The sequence below is a fragment of the Anser brachyrhynchus genome (assembly GCF_964034855.1).
Source record: "Anser brachyrhynchus genome assembly, chromosome: 4".
Classification (NCBI taxonomy): Eukaryota; Metazoa; Chordata; class Aves; order Anseriformes; family Anatidae; genus Anser; species Anser brachyrhynchus.
In genome coordinates this window covers 41,829,894-41,852,167 of record NC_137698.1, presented here as the reverse complement: position 1 = coordinate 41,852,167, position 22,274 = coordinate 41,829,894, and the positions used below count along the sequence as shown (strand labels likewise).

Here is a 22,274-nt window from a genome sequence, read left to right as displayed (position 1 = left end):
GCCCAGAGGTCAGCGATTTGGCTAGGATTGCAAATGCCAATCTGCAGGGAAAATGAGGGTTTCACTTGCAGGACAGCTGATGTATACATACGCGTACAAAAGATCTAGCCTGCAGCATATATTGCCAGTGGGAACAGATAACTGGTCTTTTGAAAGAGAACATCGCTTTGATTTTGGATCAAATTCCATATGGATTTGAAATCCTAAATATGATTTTTGCTAATTTATGGAGGCACATTGAACAAACTCATGTCTCCAGCTCATTTAACCTTCTACAGACTTTTGTAAATGAATTTATCAAATATGACATGGTATCTAAATGCTTTTAAAACATTTTTAAAAGTTATGGCTCTAGCAAGCATGTTTTAAAGAGTGAGACTGGGAAAAAAAAAAAAAAGTTATCCAAAGCTAGAAAATGGCAAAATTTAAATTCAGTGCAACCGGAGTTTTAACATTTAAACTGCATTCAGAAACTGTTTTGTTTGAGACTTTCAGACTGACTCCTGCAGTCCCGGTAACAGAGAATCCTGGCAGCCTATGTTCTTCTCTGTGAGTGTCTGAAGGTGGTGGTGGAGGCTTTCAAGTAACCTCCAGCTATACTTTTAAATGATTTTTATGCTTTCTTTCATGAGATGATCACAGGCATTTTGTGAATAAGCATTCTTTTTTTTTTTTTTTTTTTTTTGGTACAGTCACTACAGTCTCTACTGGTGGACGAAAACAGTAGGTTGTTATTTATTTAAAATGATAAAATATTTCGTAAAATATATGCAGAAGATGATCAAGTACTGGCAACATCATTTCCCCCTTTCCTGAAATTTCAATGTTTGATTTTCAAATTTAATGGTCTTCTAATGTAGATGCCTTTTTAGAAATCTAATATCCTGTTGGAGATGTTAGACAAAAAACGTTGTTAGTGCAAACGTATTACCTCACATTGTGAAGTAAGATGAATTTTCTTTCTAGTCTGCAAAAACACTTGTTCAGTAAGTTTGTCTCTCATTTTTAGTCTAAAATAGGAATACTGCTATCGTTTTTTAATACTCTAGATTTTTTAAATAGCTCTAGATGAAAACATAATTTATGCTCTTAATTTTTGAATTGAGGTATGTTCCACTTAATGAGGATGAATTGGGGGATCCATAGGATAACATTGTCTTTTTCAGACATTGCCTGGGAGAGGCTTATTTTGGCTTATTAATTTCATTTTTGATTCTTTTCTGACTGTTGTATTCTGTGAGAACTTGTAAATGTATGGTTTTCTTTCAAAGGGGAGAGAAATGGCCAAATGAGATTAAATTAATGGCTTTTCTTCATCCAATTGCAGTCTTTACATGAGAGTTGATTGATGTTTTGCCATTTTCACATCTTGTTACAGCTCTTGTCATTTGAATGAATTGTCAGCCTTTTAATGTCTTGAATACTCTGCAAATAAAAGCATAGATACTCCCACCTTGTGTATCTAATTATGATGGACTTATCCATTCTATCTTCCTTTAGTTTGTAACTTACTAATTGCTAAAGAAGTGAAATATATGACCAATCAAAACACAAATCACTTAAAACAAAGCAATGAGTTAATCTGTTGTGTTTCATAGATTTCATTAGGTACATTGTACCCCAACACTTTTTTAAATGACTCTGGGAAAATTTCTATAAAAGTGTTCATTACTTTCTTCTCACTGAGATGAGACTATCCTCCGACTGTGTGCTGTTCTGCTTCTCTGTCCCTGGGATAAAGGAGATCAAAATGAGAAGTGAGACTGTGGGAATAGGAGCTGTCATGCCCACTAACTGTTGGAAGAAGGGTTGCTGGGTAAAAAGGGAAATTAGTGGGAGATAAGACAATCAGGGATGTATGCTGCAACTGGATTGTGTGGTCTGTGTGTAGGAGAGGAAGAAGGAACAAAGGAAAAATCAGAGAAAAAGAGAAGGGAGAAAATATGAATGGAAGGAAGATAAAATTTCCTCTTCCTTTCAAACTTGAGACTAATCCTGCTTAACTGGTTGTCTCTTCTCAGCCATTTTTGCTCTGCTTCCTGTTCCTTTTCCTTCTCCCCTTTCCCCTCGGCGAGGAGGGAAAGCATAGGGAAAAAGCATTGTCATTTCCTTCAGTGACTCTAGGCCTTTCTAGATTGCTTCCATTTTCACGTTGTGAAGTGCTCAGTAATGTTCTGGAATTGCCCACCTGTGTGTTTTTGATGTTGCTAGCAAGTAGTTCTGATGAGAGAAAGGAAAATGGAAACGGGGTGATGTAAGTGGCTTTAATTCTGTCTTTAATTCACCACATTTCTAGTATGTGCAAATATATTTTGTGCAAGTTGGTATATACATTATTATATATGTATATATAATTTTTTATTTTTTATTTTTTTTTAACACATAAAAGAGTGGTGAGGCACAGGTTGCCCAGAGAGATTGTGGATGCCCCATCCCTGGAGGTGTTCAAGACCAGGCTTGATGGGGCCCTGAGCAACCTGACCTAGTGGGTAGCATCCCTGCCTTCGGCAGGGGATTTGGAACAAGATGAATTTTGAGGTCCCTTCCAACCCAAGCCATACTTTGATTCTATAAGCATTCTTATTCTCTTTTCCCTATATCTTGTGCATTTTTTTTCTTTTTGTCAGTGCAGAGTGAGTTGAAAATGCTGTTGAATCTGAATAGTACCACATCAGGCTTGGCTGGAGCAGATGACTACAAAAGACATTAGGCAATGGACACTTAACCCTGAAATATTAAATGAAGTGTGCCTCTTTAATCTCTTTTGAAAAAGGTATATTTTTCAGGTGAAGATAAACTATGTTATATAGGGTAGTAGAAGACATGCCATTCAATTTAATAATCTATAATTAGTAAGAAAATGATGTTTAGCAATTTCAGGCTTTTTAATAACTGAATCAACAATGTGAACAAGTCAGATATAATATTTCATTTTGTCCCTATTTCTATTGTTTTCACTCTTTGGATCTGTGTAGACTCATGCTGTAGATCTGCCCTACTTTAGCAGTCAGCTGGTTGATTTTTTTCTTCCACATCTTTGATTGTACCGCCATAAAAATGAAAGGAGCTTCATCAGATTTTAAGTTTTGGACTAGGGACTTTTCCTAGCTCTCAAGCCTGAATGAATATTTAAGCAACTCATAATACAACAATTGTTATTCTAAGGGAAAAATAAAAAGAAATACTCTACTGAACATAACAGTAGCCTGATGAAAAGGTAATGGCACCTCTGCGGAATAGAATAAAATCAAATCCTGATTGTTTTGGTCATTTTGAATTGCCAGCAACTCATGCTTTAATCTCTGCATAAATTAGAAAACTTTTCTTTGTTCAAATTCCTGTGGGGTTGCTGTCTTTGGCTTCTGTCTACTTAATTCAGCTCAGCTAGTGAATGCTTTTGGATAATGTCATGATATTTCCATTAAAGAATTCAAAGTTGGTGAGAAGAGAGGTGTCAAACTGCTATTATTCAATCAAGATGAGTTTCATTGATAAGCTTTTGGTTTGGAAGATTCCTCCAGCACTGTAAGGGACGTTAATGAGTAAACTGTGATCCAAGGTCAAAGCTGTTTGCCCAATGTACCTGCAGGTAGGCTGAGCTGTAATTCAGGTTACAGCAAAGGAAGCTTCCAGTGCTGGTGGCTGACCAAGAAGATAGGCATGTCAGTATCACTGGCTTTTGGGAAGAAGTTAGGCATAGAAGGGAAAGAGGAAAGATTTAATGGTTATTTCTTTCTGCAAGAAAGTAAGTTGGGTCATGGGATAAATAAGGATTCATGAAGTTATGGTCTTAGTCTGCTCTTGGTTCAGTATGTCCTGCTCTTCCTTTTTTCCACTTAGATATCTAGTGCATAAATACATTCTCTCCAGTAAGACTGCTAAACATTTAGTCTAGCTATCGATTTACTGAGTCTAATTCTCTCACTAGAGAACTGCCATTTTGTGTTTCTCTTTATTAAATGAAAGATATGTTAGCATGAGGAAGCTCACTATCTCTAAAATGGTGATGATAATTGCCATTATTTCTGAGCAATGGAATATCATTAACATAAAAAAGATTAAATCGCTCTGATAAATATAGTGTAGTGTAGTTGAAACAGGTAGATTCAAATAGGCACCAAAAGAAATAAGGTAGAACAATCTGGGGTGCTGATTCACTAATTAGTTTGTCCATTTTACGGGGTACAAGGGCTTGAGTAGACTTTTACAAAAAAAAAAAAAAAAAAAGGCGTTAAAGTATTTGTAACCACCTTTTGTAAAATCCCTGCTGAAAACAAGTGTAGGCACCTCAGAGTTCACGGAAATCCTGCTATTTATCAGTCCATTTGGATGACCTTGAAGTGCTATCATCCTGACACCAGTCAGGTTTCTTGGGGGAGTAGGGGAGCAAGGAGCTGGAGGGGAAGCAGTGGAACATGCATAAGTAAGAAGAAGAAGAAAAAAAAAAAAAAGAAAAACATTCTTTTCTGGAGAGCTTGAGTTATAAGATTAGATTATAGCTAGCAGAATCAAGGGCACGTAGGCATGGCACATGATGATTATGATTTATGGGAGCATTATAAAGGAAGAAAATCAATATATATTCTAAAAGTTCTGTTTTGCTCAGATTAATCTAAAACCCCCTCCTTGGGTTCATGATGACAGAGGAAGGCTGTGTTGATAAGAACTTTTCCTTTTCCCCCCCCCCAATAATAGTTTCAATGACTGTTAATGTAAAATTCAGCTTCAGAAAATGTACCTCTTGTAGTCTTTTATTTTAAAAAAGTAAAAGCTAGTAAGTATGATTTGCAGTAGATATCTTACATTTAAGGTCAAATGTGACATTAGATATGCATCTGCTACTAATAAACAAAATGATAATGTATAATGAAATTTCTGTTACAAGGATACAAAAAAGAAATATTAAATCTGTCTGTAAAAATATTCTACTCTTCAGTTCTTTCTGTTAGTTATTTTTTCTGATGCCTGTAGCAAAGTGGCGTCTTCAGCTGAAGATCTATAATATCATTATTTTTATAATTTAATGCATCATATATCCAATCAGATGTTTGTGTCCGGCTGAAAATGTATCATAGTTTTTCATCTAATGAATGCTCTATGTTGGTTTGAATTTTTTTTCCTGTGGTTGACATATATCAAAAATATTTTATAGTCTTTGCTATTGTTATATATATATACATTAATGATTTAATCTATTTAATAATATTACATCTAATATTTCTAGATATTGTAGAATTGAAAAATACAATGTTAAGTTAAAGAGTCATATAGTCAAATGCCTGCCTTCTTCTCCCCAGTCCTATGAACATAATACAAACAACAGACAATATTCAGGATTAGGATAGATAAAGCCACAATTAAGGCTTTTCTGTTACATAAAGGCTACAGTGCTTTTTGACTAGAAATGGTAAATACAGCATATACTTTTTCTTAAGTGTCTGTGTAGTTCTTCTCGGTATTTTGTCATTTTAAAATACTGCCTTTCAAGGTGTTTTTTTTTTTTTTTTTTCCCACTCCATATTTAGTTAAGAGGTTTAACATTTGAACATCCTTTCAGATTCTCAATGTCTTCAAAATTAACTCCTACTCCTCAGAATGGTTACAAGTATAATTGCAGACTACAGAAATGTAATTACTGCACTGCAGATTATTAACAAAAATATGTACTATAAAATATACGTAGTAACCTTTCTTTGCCACTGAAAATAGTATTTTTGTGTTTGTATTTATTAATAGTATTTTAAAATGTCAACATGTAAAGATTTCTATTTAGAGATACTTATAAATGGCACTAAAACCAGAGTAAAAATGAAGGTAAATAATGAATAAAGTTCTATGAGCTAAGATACTGGGAAGCTGTCACTGGAAATAAACGCTTTCTAAGTATCAGTCAGTAGTGTTTTACAATACCTCTGTAGAATAGAGAAATAGTAGCCTATTTATATATTCCAGCTACTTTCTTACTATGACCTATGTCTGAAGCCAATGACAATATGTGGAATAGAAATTGGGGGTCTGTGTTGCCAGTCCAGTCTTAGAACAGCACAATGTTTAGATAGTGGGAGTTTGATTCTGTTCATAAAAGTCGCTTAGATCCTAACTCTTAAAATTAAATCTCACTTCTTCTCATTTAACAAAATCGTTTCTTAAGAGCTCATATATACCTTTAAAATTAAACTAAACTTCATGGGTAGGACAGGTTAAGGTTGAAAAGGGTATGATAATATTAAGGTGAGAAGAAAGGACAGTTTATGGCATAATGTAACTCCAGACAGACACTGCAGCTATTAACAGATGCCTAGAAGCAAAATTAGTATAGAAGACACATATTTCCAAATAAATGTGTAGCTCAATTCACAGCAGACATCATAAAGAACAGGCAAAATGTAAAGGCTAAACACTAATGTGAACTTTTCTTTAAGTTCAGTCACGGTAGACAAATACTTCGTATGTGAGCATGGAAGGTAAGTCACAACCCCAGTTAATAACCAATCTTTGGAGTCTTGTACAATGTAAGAACATCTAGATCAGTGTTTTTTTGTTTTGATCACGGAATGGCAGGTGATTCAAATACATCACATCATTATAAGCTTCTACAAGATACTTTCCTGTTCAACAGATGTTAGTGTATTTCTCCTCAAAACAAAGACAGAGAAATATTTTTCCTATAAAAAGTAGTAAACTGTGAGAAGATGTAAATACATCTGTACATTAATTCAGGCAGGTTCTTTTCCAAAGCTCAGTTCTGATGATGGCAGTACTTCTATCATGCAAAGAAGCATAATCGTAAAAATCTATGAGGTATACATAAGGGACAGATCGTTATTTTAAGAGATGCTTCTGAGAGTCATTGTCTCCCTTACAGAATAATTGCATTTTTGTCTTAAGTGTATTTTTTTCAGTTGTTCTAAGGTGCAGATGATTTGTCATAGTTTTGTTGTTGTTTTAAATCATACTTACAAATTTTAATATGCTTCCTTATCTTTTCAGTTTTCTGAAATCAACAGAGCATGAACAATAGAGAATGATTTGGGTCAAAATTCTATCTTCATTGTTATAATAGAAAACTCCTATAAGTTGTCCAAGAATGATTATTCAATACAAATATATGGGGGGAATGCATATAAAGTTTAATTTGTCATTAAACAAATGACAAAATTGACAATTTTTTTTGTGATTAAACAAATGACAAAAACCATCAAATTTGTCATTGTTAAAGGATATAGGTATTGTGAAAGGGTAAAAGAGCTATTTTCAACTGTAACATAGAAAAAAAAATCCATCCTCTGGGGACATGCTTCAACATTTCCATGCATTTGAGACTGACAAATTAAAAAATCTCTTGCAATTTTTGAATGCTGTTGCCAAATAAGGAAGAATGAATGAAATCATCTGTTATTCAACCCTCAAGATCAAACAGTTACATATTCAGAGTGTATTGTGTTATCTCATGCTATAGTATGAACTCAGCAATTATATTAAAGGAAATCCATTCTGATTATCTCTTCATCCAGTAGCAAACTAGCATTTCTCCTACTGAATTTTACCATCAGAAGCTCAAAATATATAAGTATTTTAAAGTTTTAGATCATTCAAAGCACGTTTTACAAAATTAAAGTAACTTGCTTGTCTTTAGTAAAGCACCTTATATTTTCAATATTCTTAAATCAGTTTCATTGATAAATTGAAAATAATCAGCTAAACAATTAATTATTCTGTTTTGAACTCTGGAATAACAAGAAACATTAAAAAACAAACAAACAAAACCCCAACACTTTAAATGTTTCCACTTGTTAATGAATAAACAGATAAAATCATGACCAATATCAGTCCTACCACTGTACAGTGATTTCCTGAAAACACAGCAGTGTCGAGTATGACTACAGCTATTCGTTTCATCCTCCAAGCACAACTGAAGACACAGAGGAAGGAATTGAGAATTTAACACAAAGAATGTGTTACTGGAATACTGAAATATTGGGAAAAAAAAAAAAAAAGGAAAAAAAGAGTGCTAAAAAGACCTTAATTTACATTTCTACCTCTTTCAAGAATCTCATTTCTAAGAGTTTACTTGGAATATGAGTGAAAATAAATGTTTAACTACAAAGTGTTCTGCTGATGAACTTGATCTGTTTTTCTTTTCTTTTTTTTTTTTTTGTCATCTTGAAACTAGTATTGCTAAAGACAGCAGATAACACAGTACTGAATTCAGAACTGCTTTCATGCCCTGCCACATTTATCACTGTACTTTGATAGGTGCCTTTTCAGATAAGCCTTGGAAAATGTGAATAAAAAATTGCTTTAGAATCATATTACCAACTCTGGTGAAATGAAAACCTTAGTAAACCTTCAGATTTGTAGACTATAAAGAGTCACTGCTGTTCTAATCTTTATATTAGTCCTGTATTTTGTCTGTAACGTGTAGATGATACCGTGTTTCTTCTTTCTTTTCAATTATCTTTCCTGTACATTAAGACAATATGAAAGAAAACACTTTAGTCCTATGTAATTAATTTTTCAGTACCAGTTTGCTTAAATTGCGTGCTGAATATTTCATTTGGTGCAATAATAAGAGCAGACAATGACATTTAAAACAACAACAACAAAACACCCTATTGCAGAAGTTATGTTTTTTGAATACAAGAGCTGCTGGAATAAGATTCTTTGGTACCACAGCTGCTTTTTGCCAAAGAGCAACAATGGTTAATTACAAGCAAACTGCATCAGAAGAAGCAGAGGTGGCCTTAGTGTCACTGAAAGCTTCTTTAGTTATGTTCCAGTATAAGAGAGCATTTTCAAGATCAATCTTAGGTCTGACCTGTTTGTTCAGAGAATGCTTTTGGTTGTCAAGGCATCAGCTTAAATTAAATTAAAATATATTTTTTTTTCACTCCCTTTAATGTGCATTGCTATATCAGCATCTGTATTACAGGTAAGTGCAAAATAAAGGAAGGAACAAAAATAGAGAAAATGAAGACTGTTTTGTTTTCTCACTGAAGCTAAGGTAGAATGCCAACAATGACGACTTCATGTGCTATACTTTATTGATGACAACACAGTATTGCTGATGTGGGAGGGATCTGGATATAATGACCCTGCTGAAGTTGGATCTGGCTTTGTTTCTGCTTTGTATTTACATAAAGAAAGTTTAACTTTTTGGCTGCTAATGGGAGCACAACAGCAACAGAGGCCTGAGTGACTGACATACTCCCACTAGTCACCCTGCATCATTTTACTCTGAAGTGTTATATTACTGGGGAAGATATCCTTGAGGAGAAAAAATACGTTGCACCTGGTGAGTTAGCACATGGGTTAAAAATCATATCCCAGTTTCCACAAAAGCAGAAGATATTGCTAGCGTTCTGGCCAACATTAACTTTACAAATAAATGAAGCAGTGGCAGATTGTATACAAGCTATTGCAGAGTATACTGTATTATGATGGTTGCTTTTATGACCCTAATCATTGTACTACTAGATATAAAAGGTATAATAAGTGCATATGCACAGAACAATATTTTATTTACTAAGCAGGGGGATTGGAACTAGATGATCTTTGAGATCCCTTCCAACCCAAGCCATTCTATGATTCTGTCTGACAACAGTATTGTAAAATTGGTATTTTCTTATTTGTTTTCCTTCATTACATGTTGGGAGCAAAGTAGGGTGTCATGTTTTGCTTTTCTTTGATATCTTACCTTAAAAATGCTGTGGATAACAAAGATAAAATGCTAAATCATGGAAGGTCCGGTGTGAGCTTTGAAAACCATAAATGCAATTAGGCAGGCCAGATGTAGGTGTTTTCAAAGTTAGTTAAACCAACTCTTCTAGTGTGAGGCAGAGCTCATATAGCGAGACCCAACAGCATGGAGCGGTCGTCAGTGGAAGGTGGTTGTGTGACAGAGCCCCAGGAACCTCTCACCTGGCTCAGACAGGGGCAGTTGGGGAACAGTGGTGTTGATGTGACCCTATACTGCACGAGCACATGTTGTAGAGAAAGGTCAGTTTCTTTGGTTCTCAGATTGATGTGCTGCCCAAGTTTTTGCATGAAAGAACTGGAATTAGGTGCTTATAGTGTACTACTCTGTATAGCTGTTTATTTGGTTCTCTCCTACTATTTCATCTGGTCCCAACTAGTCTTTTCCTTTTAATTTGCCTTGTGTTCTAGAAATTCTGTCTGACTAAGCATATAGTTCTCTCCAAAGTAAAACAGTCCACTGTGCGCCCAAACAAGGATATCATAGTGTGCTTCTATTTGACACCTATATAATGGCTAATTCCTACATAAGGCTTAACCCTATAAGACACCAAACCACTTGAGAAATACAGTGAATTGTTCCAATGCTTAGTAGCTCAGTAAAAGTTTAAGGTAATCCTCAACTTCTGTGTTAGCCTCTTAATGCATTGATAAGAAACAGGCATGCTACCTTTAGTAAAAATAACTATACGGAAAGCTCATTGCAATTCAAATAGCTCTTTCCATAAAAAACAAACAAACAAAAAAACACAAGCATGTTTCTTATAGGCTATAATTGTTTCAATATTTATTTTGCTTTTCTCCTTCCCATCCCTTTTGTTCCTAATGGCAAGATACATAGTGGCAGGTGAATCTAGGCAAAAAATTATTCTATTTTTCCTTTGCCAGTATCTATGAAACTTCCTTTTTTTTTTTTTTTCCCCCAAGAGAATTTGGCAGAACTAGAAATCATTTACAAAGAAAAATAATTAGACTGTATAGCTAAGCGGATTACATAACTTAGCAATGAATCCCTGAAAGGATTTTTATGGACAAAGAAAAATGTGATGTAATTTAAAGCTGTTAGTGCTCTGAGAAGCCTTCCAGGTTTGTTTTGATAAGCATACAGAACTTAAAATTTTAAAATTTGCTCAGATTAATCTGTTTTTATCATGAACAATATATCTGTGAAAACAGATCAGACTTCAGATCCTTTGTCATCTTGTCTGCTTACTGTACGATATGTACAATGGAATTGAGAGTAGGGCTAAGCTGTGTCTCTAATAACGCACCTGCTAATAATGCAGCTTTTAGAGGCAAGTTCTTTGTAAAGTGGTTACACTTGTATATGCAAAAAACAACACACAACAGCAAAACTTAAAATAATGGAGGAAATAGATCATACTGGACATGTACTATTAGAATAAAATTGGATCAGGTTGCTTATTCATACAGCTGCCTGTCTATGTTGAGAAATGAAACAAAACAACAAAAAAAGGGCTGTTCTTGGAGTTTGACTGTGGCAAACCTCAATTACATAGGAAAGGCTCAGCCACTAAAGGTGATGTGTATAATATGTAGTCTCAAATCCAGAGTAGGCTGTTATTTGGTGCTAGAAGGCAAGAACCTCTGTGTCCATTTTGTGTATTTTTGTGACCAAAATTCAATCAAGCAATGTCTAGTTGGCAGACAAAATGCTATGTAAAGCAGAGCTAGTTAACTTCACTTTCGTAGTTAAGTTCAAAAGCCTGCTCGGCTCTAGCTGTAAAATCATGTTGTGTCTATGAATTAACTTCCAAACCCTAAATTGTTCAATTTCAAATATTGCATTGGCCATTAATTGTGTTCACTGATTACAAAAGTGTTATGTAAAGGCTTCTTGTTTTGCTGTTACAAAATGACTGAGAGAAATATGACCTAGTAGATATTTCCAACTTACCAACTATGAATTAAAATCAGGAAAAGGGATAGTTCTGTGGTTCTCTCTCTGTGCTGGATTTGCAGCTCAATGTGACATGAGAAAAAAGAAGAAAAAGGGCTGCTCTCTTGGTGTGAGACTCCTGTAGCCTTGTCCAGGGTGAGGAGTTTGTCTGCATCAGAGGTGGAAGTTACTTTTAGACTTTTTTTTCCTTGTGGATACATGAGGGTCAGAGAGGTGTGAGGGTGATAAAATGAGATGATATCCCAGCGATGGTGAGTGAGATATCAAAAGTTTAGTCAAGACAGGATATGTCTTATGATAAGTAGGTAGGAAAAGAAGCAAAACAGGTGGTGCTCCTGTTGGAAGAAGCAATGAAAATGCTGTGTTGTTTCTTTATCTGAAGTTGTAATGGTCAGAAGACACAAGGGCAAAATAAGACAAAGATACAGGCTGTGTAAGGCAGTGAAAAAAGTTGCTGATGTCAGAAATCATCAGCTTAGGGATCAGATGACAATTAGGTCACTATCCTGAGTTAAGAAATTTCGTGTTCTTGGGTTCATTAGCACGAAAGAGCGTTGTAAGGATGAAATTCCAACAACATCAGATTTGGACCGAGAATGCAGATAGAGGTGACCAGCATCCAGTTCTAACTGGGAAGAATAAAGTAATTCAAGGTTTTGTTGAAACTGGAGTATTGATCACCCTCAGGTAGCTGGAACTGCTGGATGAAAGATGTGTAATAGCCCCCAATAATTTTTAATGACATGGAACAAAGTCCCTGAGATGAGTCTTATCTGACAATGAGAAAAAATTGATAGAGCAGCTTGATGAGATTTATTTGGGGTACTTGAGTACATGGCCAGTTATATTTTAAATGGAATAAATATGATAGCATCTCTCCAGAGGTTAAATTTGCATCTGTTACTAATTTGCAAGGATTTCTTTCTTTTTTTTTTTTTCTTTTCTTTAATATAGTTTAAGGAAATTATTCTACTGTTTTATATAAAGAAATACATCTGGAGTATACATGTGTATTCATTTTTTCTTTAAGATTAGGTTTGGTGGTCTAAATATCAAATATCAGCTTTTTTGAAGACTAGAAAAGTTGTATCTGGATGTTCTTATTAATGTGTAAGCACACAGGTAGAGCTTTGACATGTTTGTGAACCCCTTAACAACTAGATGTTGTTGACAGACAGCTTGAAATTGGCATTTTTCAGTGGCATTTAAGGCAGATGTTTTATAATCATATTAAAACCTTTTGGAATCTTTGATCCTTTGACATTTGTTAACTAATATCAAACAAATAGTCAAATATGCTTTCTTGTGCATGTTCTGATCTTTTTCCATCTGTACAGCTTTTTTCAAAGGGTTTCATTTACACATCTGCTTTCCAGAAGTGGTACCCCAGCTATCACATAGTTGGAGTACTATAAAGATCAGCAATAGGTTTATTTAATTTCATTCTTTGTGTTAATTGGCTTCTTGGCAAATGATGTATTCCTAACATGTCTATGTATGCGAATGTTGATAGTCTTCTGTTTACCTCAAATAATGTTCTCGTACTCTTCAGTACTTTTTTTTTTCTCTCTAGAATATATGACCTTGTTGCTTATAATCACCTTTTTTTTGCAGTTTTAAGAAATATCAACTATTTTTCCCAATGTGGAGTGCATTCCTTGTGCATTCCTTGATTGTAACAATAAGGTACGTGGAAGACTCTAGAATATCTTAGCAGTTCCAGCTGCATGCTACTTCAGAGGATAAATTATTAAAACAAAGTACTTTGTTAAGAAATCAAACAAAAATATGCTTACTGTTGGCTCTTTATTAAACCATGCATCTTGATTATACCTCAGTGATGTTACCATTCTATCTGGCACAGTTTAAGAATGTTAATTGCACTTTATTAGTTTCCTAAGATAATATTGAATGTAAAACTAATCCTGCTGATTGACTATCATAACAAGTGTATCAAAAACTGAATTGGGGACTTTTTCCACCTAACATGACAAACATTACACCATTCAGGTTTATAGATTGCTGAATTTTAAAGACAAATCGCTTTGTCTTTTCAGTTCAAGTAAAGCTTAAATGAAAACCAACACCTTTATACTTGAAGATTTCACAGTGCCCAAACATGGAAAATTGTTATCTTCAAGCTGTAAAGTTTGAAAAGTTTCCAGTGGGCAAACTTGAATTTGAATGGGTCTATATCTTACCCTGTGAACATGTTTATACATGTTAACCTGCTGGCAAATTATCTATATGACTTTTGTTTCAGCCTGAGGAACTCATTCAATCTATCATACTTAAATTATCATGTAGATATTCAAGGCTCATTAAATCACCATGTTTGTTTGTTGTTTTGTTTTGTTTTATATCCAGGGCTTGCTAATTTTTCTTAAAATTCACTTTTGTGATTTAAAAAATAACGCTTCAAAAATAGTCTTCTACTGCCCTGGGCTTGGTATCTTTTCTGTCTGTATAGACGATCTCTTCCTCACCTGAAGGAGCCTCTTCAAAGAATATTAAGGCAAAGATTCTCTGTTTATATTGGCCAGACTCCTATGAATTGTTCTTAGCTTAAAGCAGAAACAAGTTCATCTGTCTCCTATGCCTTTTTGAAATGCTGTGTGGTACTTAACCAGTTGATCTCAGTGAGACTTCCTCCGTCTGGAGGGACACTAAGATGGTGAATTGTCTCGGAATATGGCTGTCTCTTCTCAAACTGGTTGCCAAAACAACAGGACAAAATAGAAAGCTTCCTTGCTGGTCAGTGTATTTATTTCTTCTTTGTCTGATAAAACCTATATAGTGAAAAAAAAAAAAAAAAAAAAAAAGAAAGGCTTTTAACTGAAAAGCTAGTGTATCTATGAAGATTGATAATTTCTTTATTTTTATGTGATAAGAATTATAACCATAATTATACCCCAAAATTAAGGTCTCTAATTATAACCACAGCCCTACAGCCAATCCTCATTCTGCCAAGGATCCCTAAAGAACCTGCCTGTCATCCAGCATCAGGTGACACATGGTCTTGGATCAAAGAGTATTTCCATCAACACAGAATCACGGTGACAACTGTAATATCTTTTTGCCAGAGTTTGGGGAAGAAGCTTTTTGAATATGAATAATGAATAGTAATAGTGGAACGCTCTCTAAACTCCTTTCTTTTTTTCTTTAAGTACTGCCGTGCAGTAATGAAATGCAACATTTTTTACAATACATCAAATACATCAAGTAATTGCAGTACTTTTTACATTTCGTAGTTATGCACTTATAGTGATAGTTCAGAACAAATATCAACTCCTGTTTCTCTTACCAAAAGTTTATCATATTTGTATAAGGAAAAATTATGTTTACAAGAGTGTGCTGCATAGCATTTTTCAACTCTTTTAATTTCAGCTCGTTTTTTGGATGTTACATAGACCACATTCTTCTTGACCTCTCAGTAAGTGTAAATACACATTTTACTAGTGGACATTCTGAATGTTCAAACATCTGTATTTTGCACAATGCAGAATGACCGAAGTATCAGGTGTTCCGTTGTATGAGGCTTGTATAATTGTTTCCATATGGCATATGGTACGAAGCTGTTGCAGCTACGCTGATAAACTTACTGATTTTATTCCAGATGGCCCAATTTGTGTATCCGCATTAATATTAAAAATGCAAGTGTTTTCTTTGAGAAATCAGCTGAACAGTATCCTGGGAGCTAGAAACATTTCTTCTGGGCTGATTTTCCTGATGCAGTTCTTCTCTTTCTGACTCAATCCCATTTTTTTTTTTTTCATTTTTTTTTTCATGTGCTCCCCTGCAGTGTATAACTCTAAGCTGGGGAACTGTTTGTGATCAGATTTTAGAACAAGAAATTTACATACAGTTTACATACAGATTTTAAGTAATGTTGTGTTTTAGATAAGTTTAGCCCACTTTATTTCTAGCCAAAAGGAAATATAAAGGCTGAATAAATATTTAAGTGAATTCAGCTTGAGTCTATAGAAAACAGATGTAAATTACTAAGACAAATTGCCTTTGTATTAAACTTTTCTTGCACAAAAATCTTCCGAGTAGCTCATTAAAAATGCCTTGTGGGTAAATTTTCTGTTAAAACCAATATCCTTTAGAGAGAAGCTAAAGTAGTAAGTACTTGAAAAGTTTCTGGTTTCATTGTCAAGTAAAAGCTTCATTCGCAGAATAAGAGCTTGTATATCTCTCTATTTGGATATTTTTTTATATTTATTTAGTATGCTGCAAGAAAAAAGACTGTTTATTGAACTGCTGTGTATTCTTTAGAAGCACATGAGGATATTGTTTGGCTCTTTCAAACTTACAGAATGTCTCTCTAGCTAAAACAAGGATGCAAAACAGATATTGAAATAATGCCCATAATAAAGGTGAAAATATCTGGATATTTTTTAGTAGTAATTAGTGTCAGCAGGCTGTTCTCATGACTATCCTGGTTCATCTCTTCTACGGACAAAATATTTTAAAAACATTATTACTCAGGACTTAAAACAGTAAATATATACAGACCTCTTTCCATACATGTTTTTCTGAACTTCTCAGTGCTCTGCCCTGCAGCCTTTTTGGAAATAAGACTCATCCTATTTGTACTCACAGACACCATTAATATTAGATTTAATTTGAATACCTATATGTAATCATTACTTTACACAGCTCGGCTGGAAAATATAAATGTATTTCTTATCGTAAACTATTTTCAAAAATGTCATGCTATGCATTTTTTTGAAGTTAAGCTCATAATTAACCAGACTTTCTTCTATTGTCCACTAAATTTCCCTGAAGAAGAGCTTCAGACAAGTGAGTGGAGGCTGGAAGAGATTAATGTCAGCTGGAAAACTTCTGACAAAATATTTCTGCATCAGGAAAGGTATGTGTTTGTAGAATAGGACCTTTAACCACCGGAGAAGTCAGTAAATTTTTCCACATGGTTGCTTAGTTTGATCCTTTCTGTGTCTCAACACTTGTTTGTGAAGTCTTGTTGAAACCTTAACCTGTATGAAACAACAGCTCCAGTTCATGATGCCTACTAGCTCTGTTTGCACAGCTAGCCGTCTTTTGGGGACAGAATTGTTATTCTCTGAACTTTTAGGTTCTTCCAGTATAGATTCCAGCACAGCCAGTGCAGCCTATATTGACCTTTGCAAGAAAGAGTATGGTGTCCTTTGCTTGCAGTTTTATACTTTTTATTTTTTATTTTTTATTTTTTTTGTAAGCAATTACTTAGAGACTGATTCTGCATCTGTGAAGAAAATTATAACCATTATTGAAAGGTTTGTGTAAATTATAACTGGTAACAGAAGCTTGTTCAAGGGGAAAGAACTCTCTCCATACCATTGGTCCTACATAGAAATCATCTGTCAAAGATGGTGAGAAGGGTAAATGCAGGTCACTATGAGGTCTAACTCACATTGTGGCTTTTTACAGGAAAGGAGCTGATGTAATTTATATCATGGTTAAATGATAATGTAAGGTCAAAATGATGCAAAAATAACAAATGAGAAGGTTCCAAAAAAACTATGTTGGAAAAAAGTATTATCATATTTCTATTAGCTCTAAGTTACCAGAACCTTAGAGATAACTAGTTATATCTTCCCATCTCAATGGAAAAGGAAATGTTTTTCCACATTCACACACCACTAAGGAAAGGAAGGAAAAGGAAATCTTCTGGAGTTGCTAGTAGTTTGGATACAATTAATTATTATCCATTCTGCTTTTTATTGGAAACATAAAACTTGAATGTTTTCTCCTAGTTGATGCAAAATTAGAGTTTTACATCTAGATACAGAAAGGCATTCTACTTGTGTTATTACTCCTGCTTAATATTAGATGTACAGAATTCACTAACTACCAATTAGGTTCACCAAAGCTGTCAGCATTAACCCCTGAATGTGTCAGAAGAGATAAGGATAAATTGCAGACAAATAAGGAGAGCAGCTTTCTAATAATCTTGCAGAGTGAAACAGTAGGGTAGATAATCTGTTGAATGCATTAGAATATACTTGTGATGTGAATGTAGAAGACTGAGAAGTAGAAAGCATGTGAAAGACAAAGAGTTTATGTTAAGAATAGTGTAGGTGGTATAGGTAGGTGACTTGTGGTGACATTAAGATACAATGAGGTGATTTTAAAAATGCCAATGTAAACCTAAAAGACATCTGATTTAAATTTCTGATGTTTCAGTTTTCTAACTCTCTTGAGAAGAGATGAAACAAGGCTTGTGTTTATTTGATTGCACAGCATAATAAAAAAGAAATGATATTTAGAGGAGCAGTATTTGCAATCTTGATGTTTGATATTGGTCAAAAAGCCTTAGAAGCAACTGATTTGACAATTTTATTTCTTTTCAGAGTGTTTCATGCATCTTTCTAAATTGCTTGTAATATAATCAGAAAGCACTGACCCATAATCTAAAAAAAATAACATAAATAATACATTCCAGCTTAGTGAACCTTGTACTGGAGAGAAGCTGTAGTGATAATATATGAATTATCTTATTCTGTCCTCTCCATTACCCTGTCTGTAGATGTGGCAAGATACTACAGTTCTTCACAACTCCAAAGCACTAGCTACATTTATGGATACAGATGCCCTCAGAGTTTCAACTATTTCCCTCATTCACCAAACCAGTAAGCATTCATCACATATATATATATATATATATATTTAATTTAAATAATGACAAAGCATAAAGTTTACAGACTAGTGTGGAACAGCATTTGTGAAAAGATAGTGTTCTAAAGATCCATTTTGATCAGTGTTACTTGTTTCATTCAATGAGAAGTTTTCTTGTTAATGAAAACTATTAGAATAACTCCATATAGCGTAAAAGTCTACTTTCTGACATTCATTTAGTTTTCTCATTGTTTCTCAGTTTAATACTGTTCAGATTTCAGTATGACCTCTGCAAGGCTAATCTCAATGTATGAAAGTGACAGTGTAATGAAGAATGTAGAAAAAAATACAAAAACAAAATCCAGATATAGCAAACCAGTTATTAATTTCATTAGTATTGTATCATGGAAATATTATTTCAAAATAAGAAAGCACTGAAAAGTATTACTGATCTTTCATGCCAAAATGAATACTTTTCAAAAAAATCTGTTGCCCCCACCCCCTGCAGTGTGTGTACTGAAAAGTTAAAGGTACAACATTATTTCTATTGTACTTCTGCACAAAGTGTTTGCCCTAGAAAAAAATGTCATTCCTGTGTGAAATAACTGTAATTACTTAAAAAGTTAAGCTCTCACAAAGCTTTGAAGTGTTAAAAAAAAAAGTATCATTTTTTTCAGTTTTAACCAAAAAAAATTAATAAAACTTTCAAAGATATACAGAACAGTAATTAATTACAGTGCCTCTGGGTTTTTTAAAATACTGTAATTTTCTAATTACAGAGCTTCCAAAGTCATAAATTCTGATTCGCTCTCAGATACATGCATATAACTTTGCTAAGGTTAAGAGAGGTAATACATAACTTTGGGAGAGGGAAAACATCCTAAAAGACTTTCATGTCGCACACATAACAGATAATAATGTATAATAGAATCAAAAATATATTCATTTTTATGGTAGACATTGGAATGAAGTATTACATGCTCTCTGTCTAGACTTTGGAAAAATCTTCAGTAAATACATTTGAGGAAGGAAAAAGAAAAGGACAAGGAGGATTGAAATATGATCACCCACCCAAAATTGATTGAGCCTATCAGTCTGAAACAGTACTGAGTACAGAGTGCCTAGTTATGTCATGTATAATTGTTCAGTTGTTTGAAAAGAGGAACTGTTTACTTTTTCAGTATCTGTTAATCAATAACAAATACTGAAGTATGTGCCTCATACGGAGGGTCCTTTCAGAAGGCATGAGTAGTGTAAGTATAATAGAATAGGAGCCAAAAGCAGCCACAAAGAAAGTGTAGAAAATTTCAGCTTCTGCTAGAGGACCCTAAAAAGCAGTAGAAAATATGATGCCTTCTGCATAAGCAGAGGATACCTTGTATCTGTGGGATCTTGGTATATCTAGATCTAATATGATGATACTCATATGGTGATACTAATATCCATTATACGAGTAGTCATGAGCGAGACTATGTGCATGTAGGTGGGGAGACAATTGCTCAAAACCTCTATCCATCTTTTTAGATGACATGCTAACTGCTTTCTGCAGAATTGAGTCATGGGGGTGTATTATGAAAATAAGTTTTGGATCAAGCTCCTTAGAGAGGGAGAACAGTTTTTAATTCAGGAATCCCAGCAAGATTTAGACATAAATTAGTGTTACATGCATAAAAGCAATGTTTTGGGCATCCAACAACAGAATGTAGAGTTTAAAAACATGAATGATGCAACATGATCTTGCCATATGACAGAGTTTGATTGTGTGATGACTCCTGTTGTTTTGAAGCTTTATAAGGAATCCATCAGCAGAAGTCTTTAAAAAAAAAAAAAAAAAGACTAATGTACTTAATTATGAGATGTTTACCAAATTTGGTGTTTTGTTAAATGTTTATGTACTTCTTATATGCTGTCGGGATCTCAGATCTCAGCCTGTGGTGGTACTTGTGGAGTAGCTGCATTTTAAAAGTTTATAAACAGCTGTCAGCTCTGTGATACCCAAACCACTAATTACCCAACAAAGAATGGATGTTGCTAACTTCAGTATAAATGAATGAAACTGCTTTGCTGGTAATTTAAATGTTCATGATCTGATTCTTAAAATTAGAAGACACTTATCCAGTCATGCTTGATTTGATTCACTGCTCTGTTTCAAGTAAGGAAGCAGTGTATGAAGTTCTATAAAGTGCCAAAGTGAGCAAAAAGCACTAAAGAAATCCAATGTGTTCAGTGAAAAATGTTCATTTATTGTTCATCAACAGAGGTAAAACTCATTACTACACAAGCTGGTCCAACTTTTTACAAATCTGTCTATCATATATCCTTCTTTGATTCTCTTAGAAGTCATTTTTGGTTAAAGTGTGGTGTCTCAGTACATTAGTACAAGTAAAATTCCACAGGACAGAGATACTATCCAATTACTTGTTTGGCTGAAAATAATTTCTGTTAACATTGAAACAAAAGGAATAAGAAACACTGCATCATCTTTAATAAATCGTACAATATTACAATGAATCTTGGAATGCTATGAACCAGCTTTTACTGCATGCTTTTCTATTAAGGCAGAAAATTGTGTTGGGGAAAAAGATACCCAACCTGTTTCTGCTCCATTGCAACAGTTTCACAGATGATGCTTTGCTTTGAATTTGCATTGGAAAAAAATATATATTCTTTAAAAATTGACTGCATATGAATTCTGATATAGTATGCTAATCAAAAGTCAGTTTGGTTACATATGTATGTATGTTCAAGAGGAGCCTGGTATCTTTTAAATTACTGTTCTTAGACATTTTTACTTCTTACCAACATCACTGGTTGCTTTGCATATCATTCAAGGATCGCAAGTGTGTTCTTTGAGTATAAGAATAGGTGTAAATTACATTTTTTCCTCCTTCACTATTACCATCACCTTCAAAACAGTTTCCTGGTTTACCAATCCTGTTCTTGTTACGGTCTCTATCACAGAAATAAGAATGGAATTTTAATGCAGGCTGTGAAACAGTAATTGGGTGTGTGACTAAGCTATTGGAATGTGATGTATTAGGTCCAGAATGTACTTATGAGTTCTCCAAACTGTATCATAAAAGATGAATGGCAACCAAACTGGCAACACTGAATAAGGTGGAACATTAGATTTGACTGTTGGTAGTGGGTAACTAGGAAATTCATTCTGAGGATGGGAAAATTTTCCTTGAACACTTCCTCTTCTATCTTCCACCCACAAATTATATTACACAAACTATTGTATTCACTAACAGGTCTCCTTTAGAAAGGTAGCAATAACAATATTGCTGGAATACAAGAAAAAACAGCTAAAACTAAAAATAGATGTATATCTAAAGCAATTCTATTTTCAGCTATAGTAATGAACTGATTTGGCCCATGAAATGAATTAAGCTAATGTATTCATATCATTCCCTAATCCTTTTGTAGCATGTGAATCACTGTATTTTATATTTCAACTCTTGCTGTATGTTGGGTTATATTTTCAATTAGCTGTCCTTGTTAATCAAATACTTACAGCCAGTTAGTGAATTATAAATATATAATCACAATAATTGGACTTATTATGATTACCTCAGTTTCACACTAGTATAATTCAGATATGAATCTACATGCCATAGGCAATTGTTTAATCTAGTTTAATGTGTTTAAAAGGTTAAAATTCTTCTGCAAGTTCTTTGCTGTGCACTTGTCTGTACTAAATTTTATATAATGCTGCTCTTTCAACTTACACTGACATCATCTCAAAGTGTTTCATTACAGTGTTGACTTGGCTTAAGCATTCTGAATGGTTTTATGTTGTCAGCAGTTGTTCCTCCTCAAATTTTCTGTCTTCACAACCTTTTTCATGCCTTTGTGAGGTATACTTTATTAACTGTCCATTTTGAAATACATCAAAAGAATAACATACCATAATCTTAATCTTTAAGAACAAACTTTGCCTGCTCTGGCCAAGTTCTCTGTATTTTGGATGTTT

The 22,274-nt window shown here is 34.1% G+C and overlaps 1 protein-coding gene across 3 annotated transcripts in view; it reads left to right on the top strand.

The window, feature by feature from the left end:
• LOC308194079 (uncharacterized protein) overlaps nucleotides 1-22,274 on the top strand; it is a 60,159-nt gene that overhangs the window by 30,082 nt on the left and 7,803 nt on the right. Inside the window, exons 1-5 of one of the 3 annotated variants that reach the window (XM_080589480.1) lie at nucleotides 3,322-3,745; nucleotides 13,292-13,363; nucleotides 15,065-15,110; nucleotides 16,469-16,553; nucleotides 18,210-18,312. In XM_080589480.1, coding sequence (XP_080445606.1) covers nucleotides 13,320-13,363; nucleotides 15,065-15,110; nucleotides 16,469-16,553; nucleotides 18,210-18,312 — 278 coding nt within the window. In that variant the 5' untranslated portion in view covers nucleotides 3,322-3,745; nucleotides 13,292-13,319. Of the gene's footprint in view, nucleotides 1-3,321; nucleotides 3,746-13,291; nucleotides 13,364-15,064; nucleotides 15,111-16,468; nucleotides 16,554-18,209; nucleotides 18,313-22,274 lie in introns of those variants that run through there. The other 2 variants (XR_013950234.1, XR_013950235.1) reach the window with 2 other exon arrangements.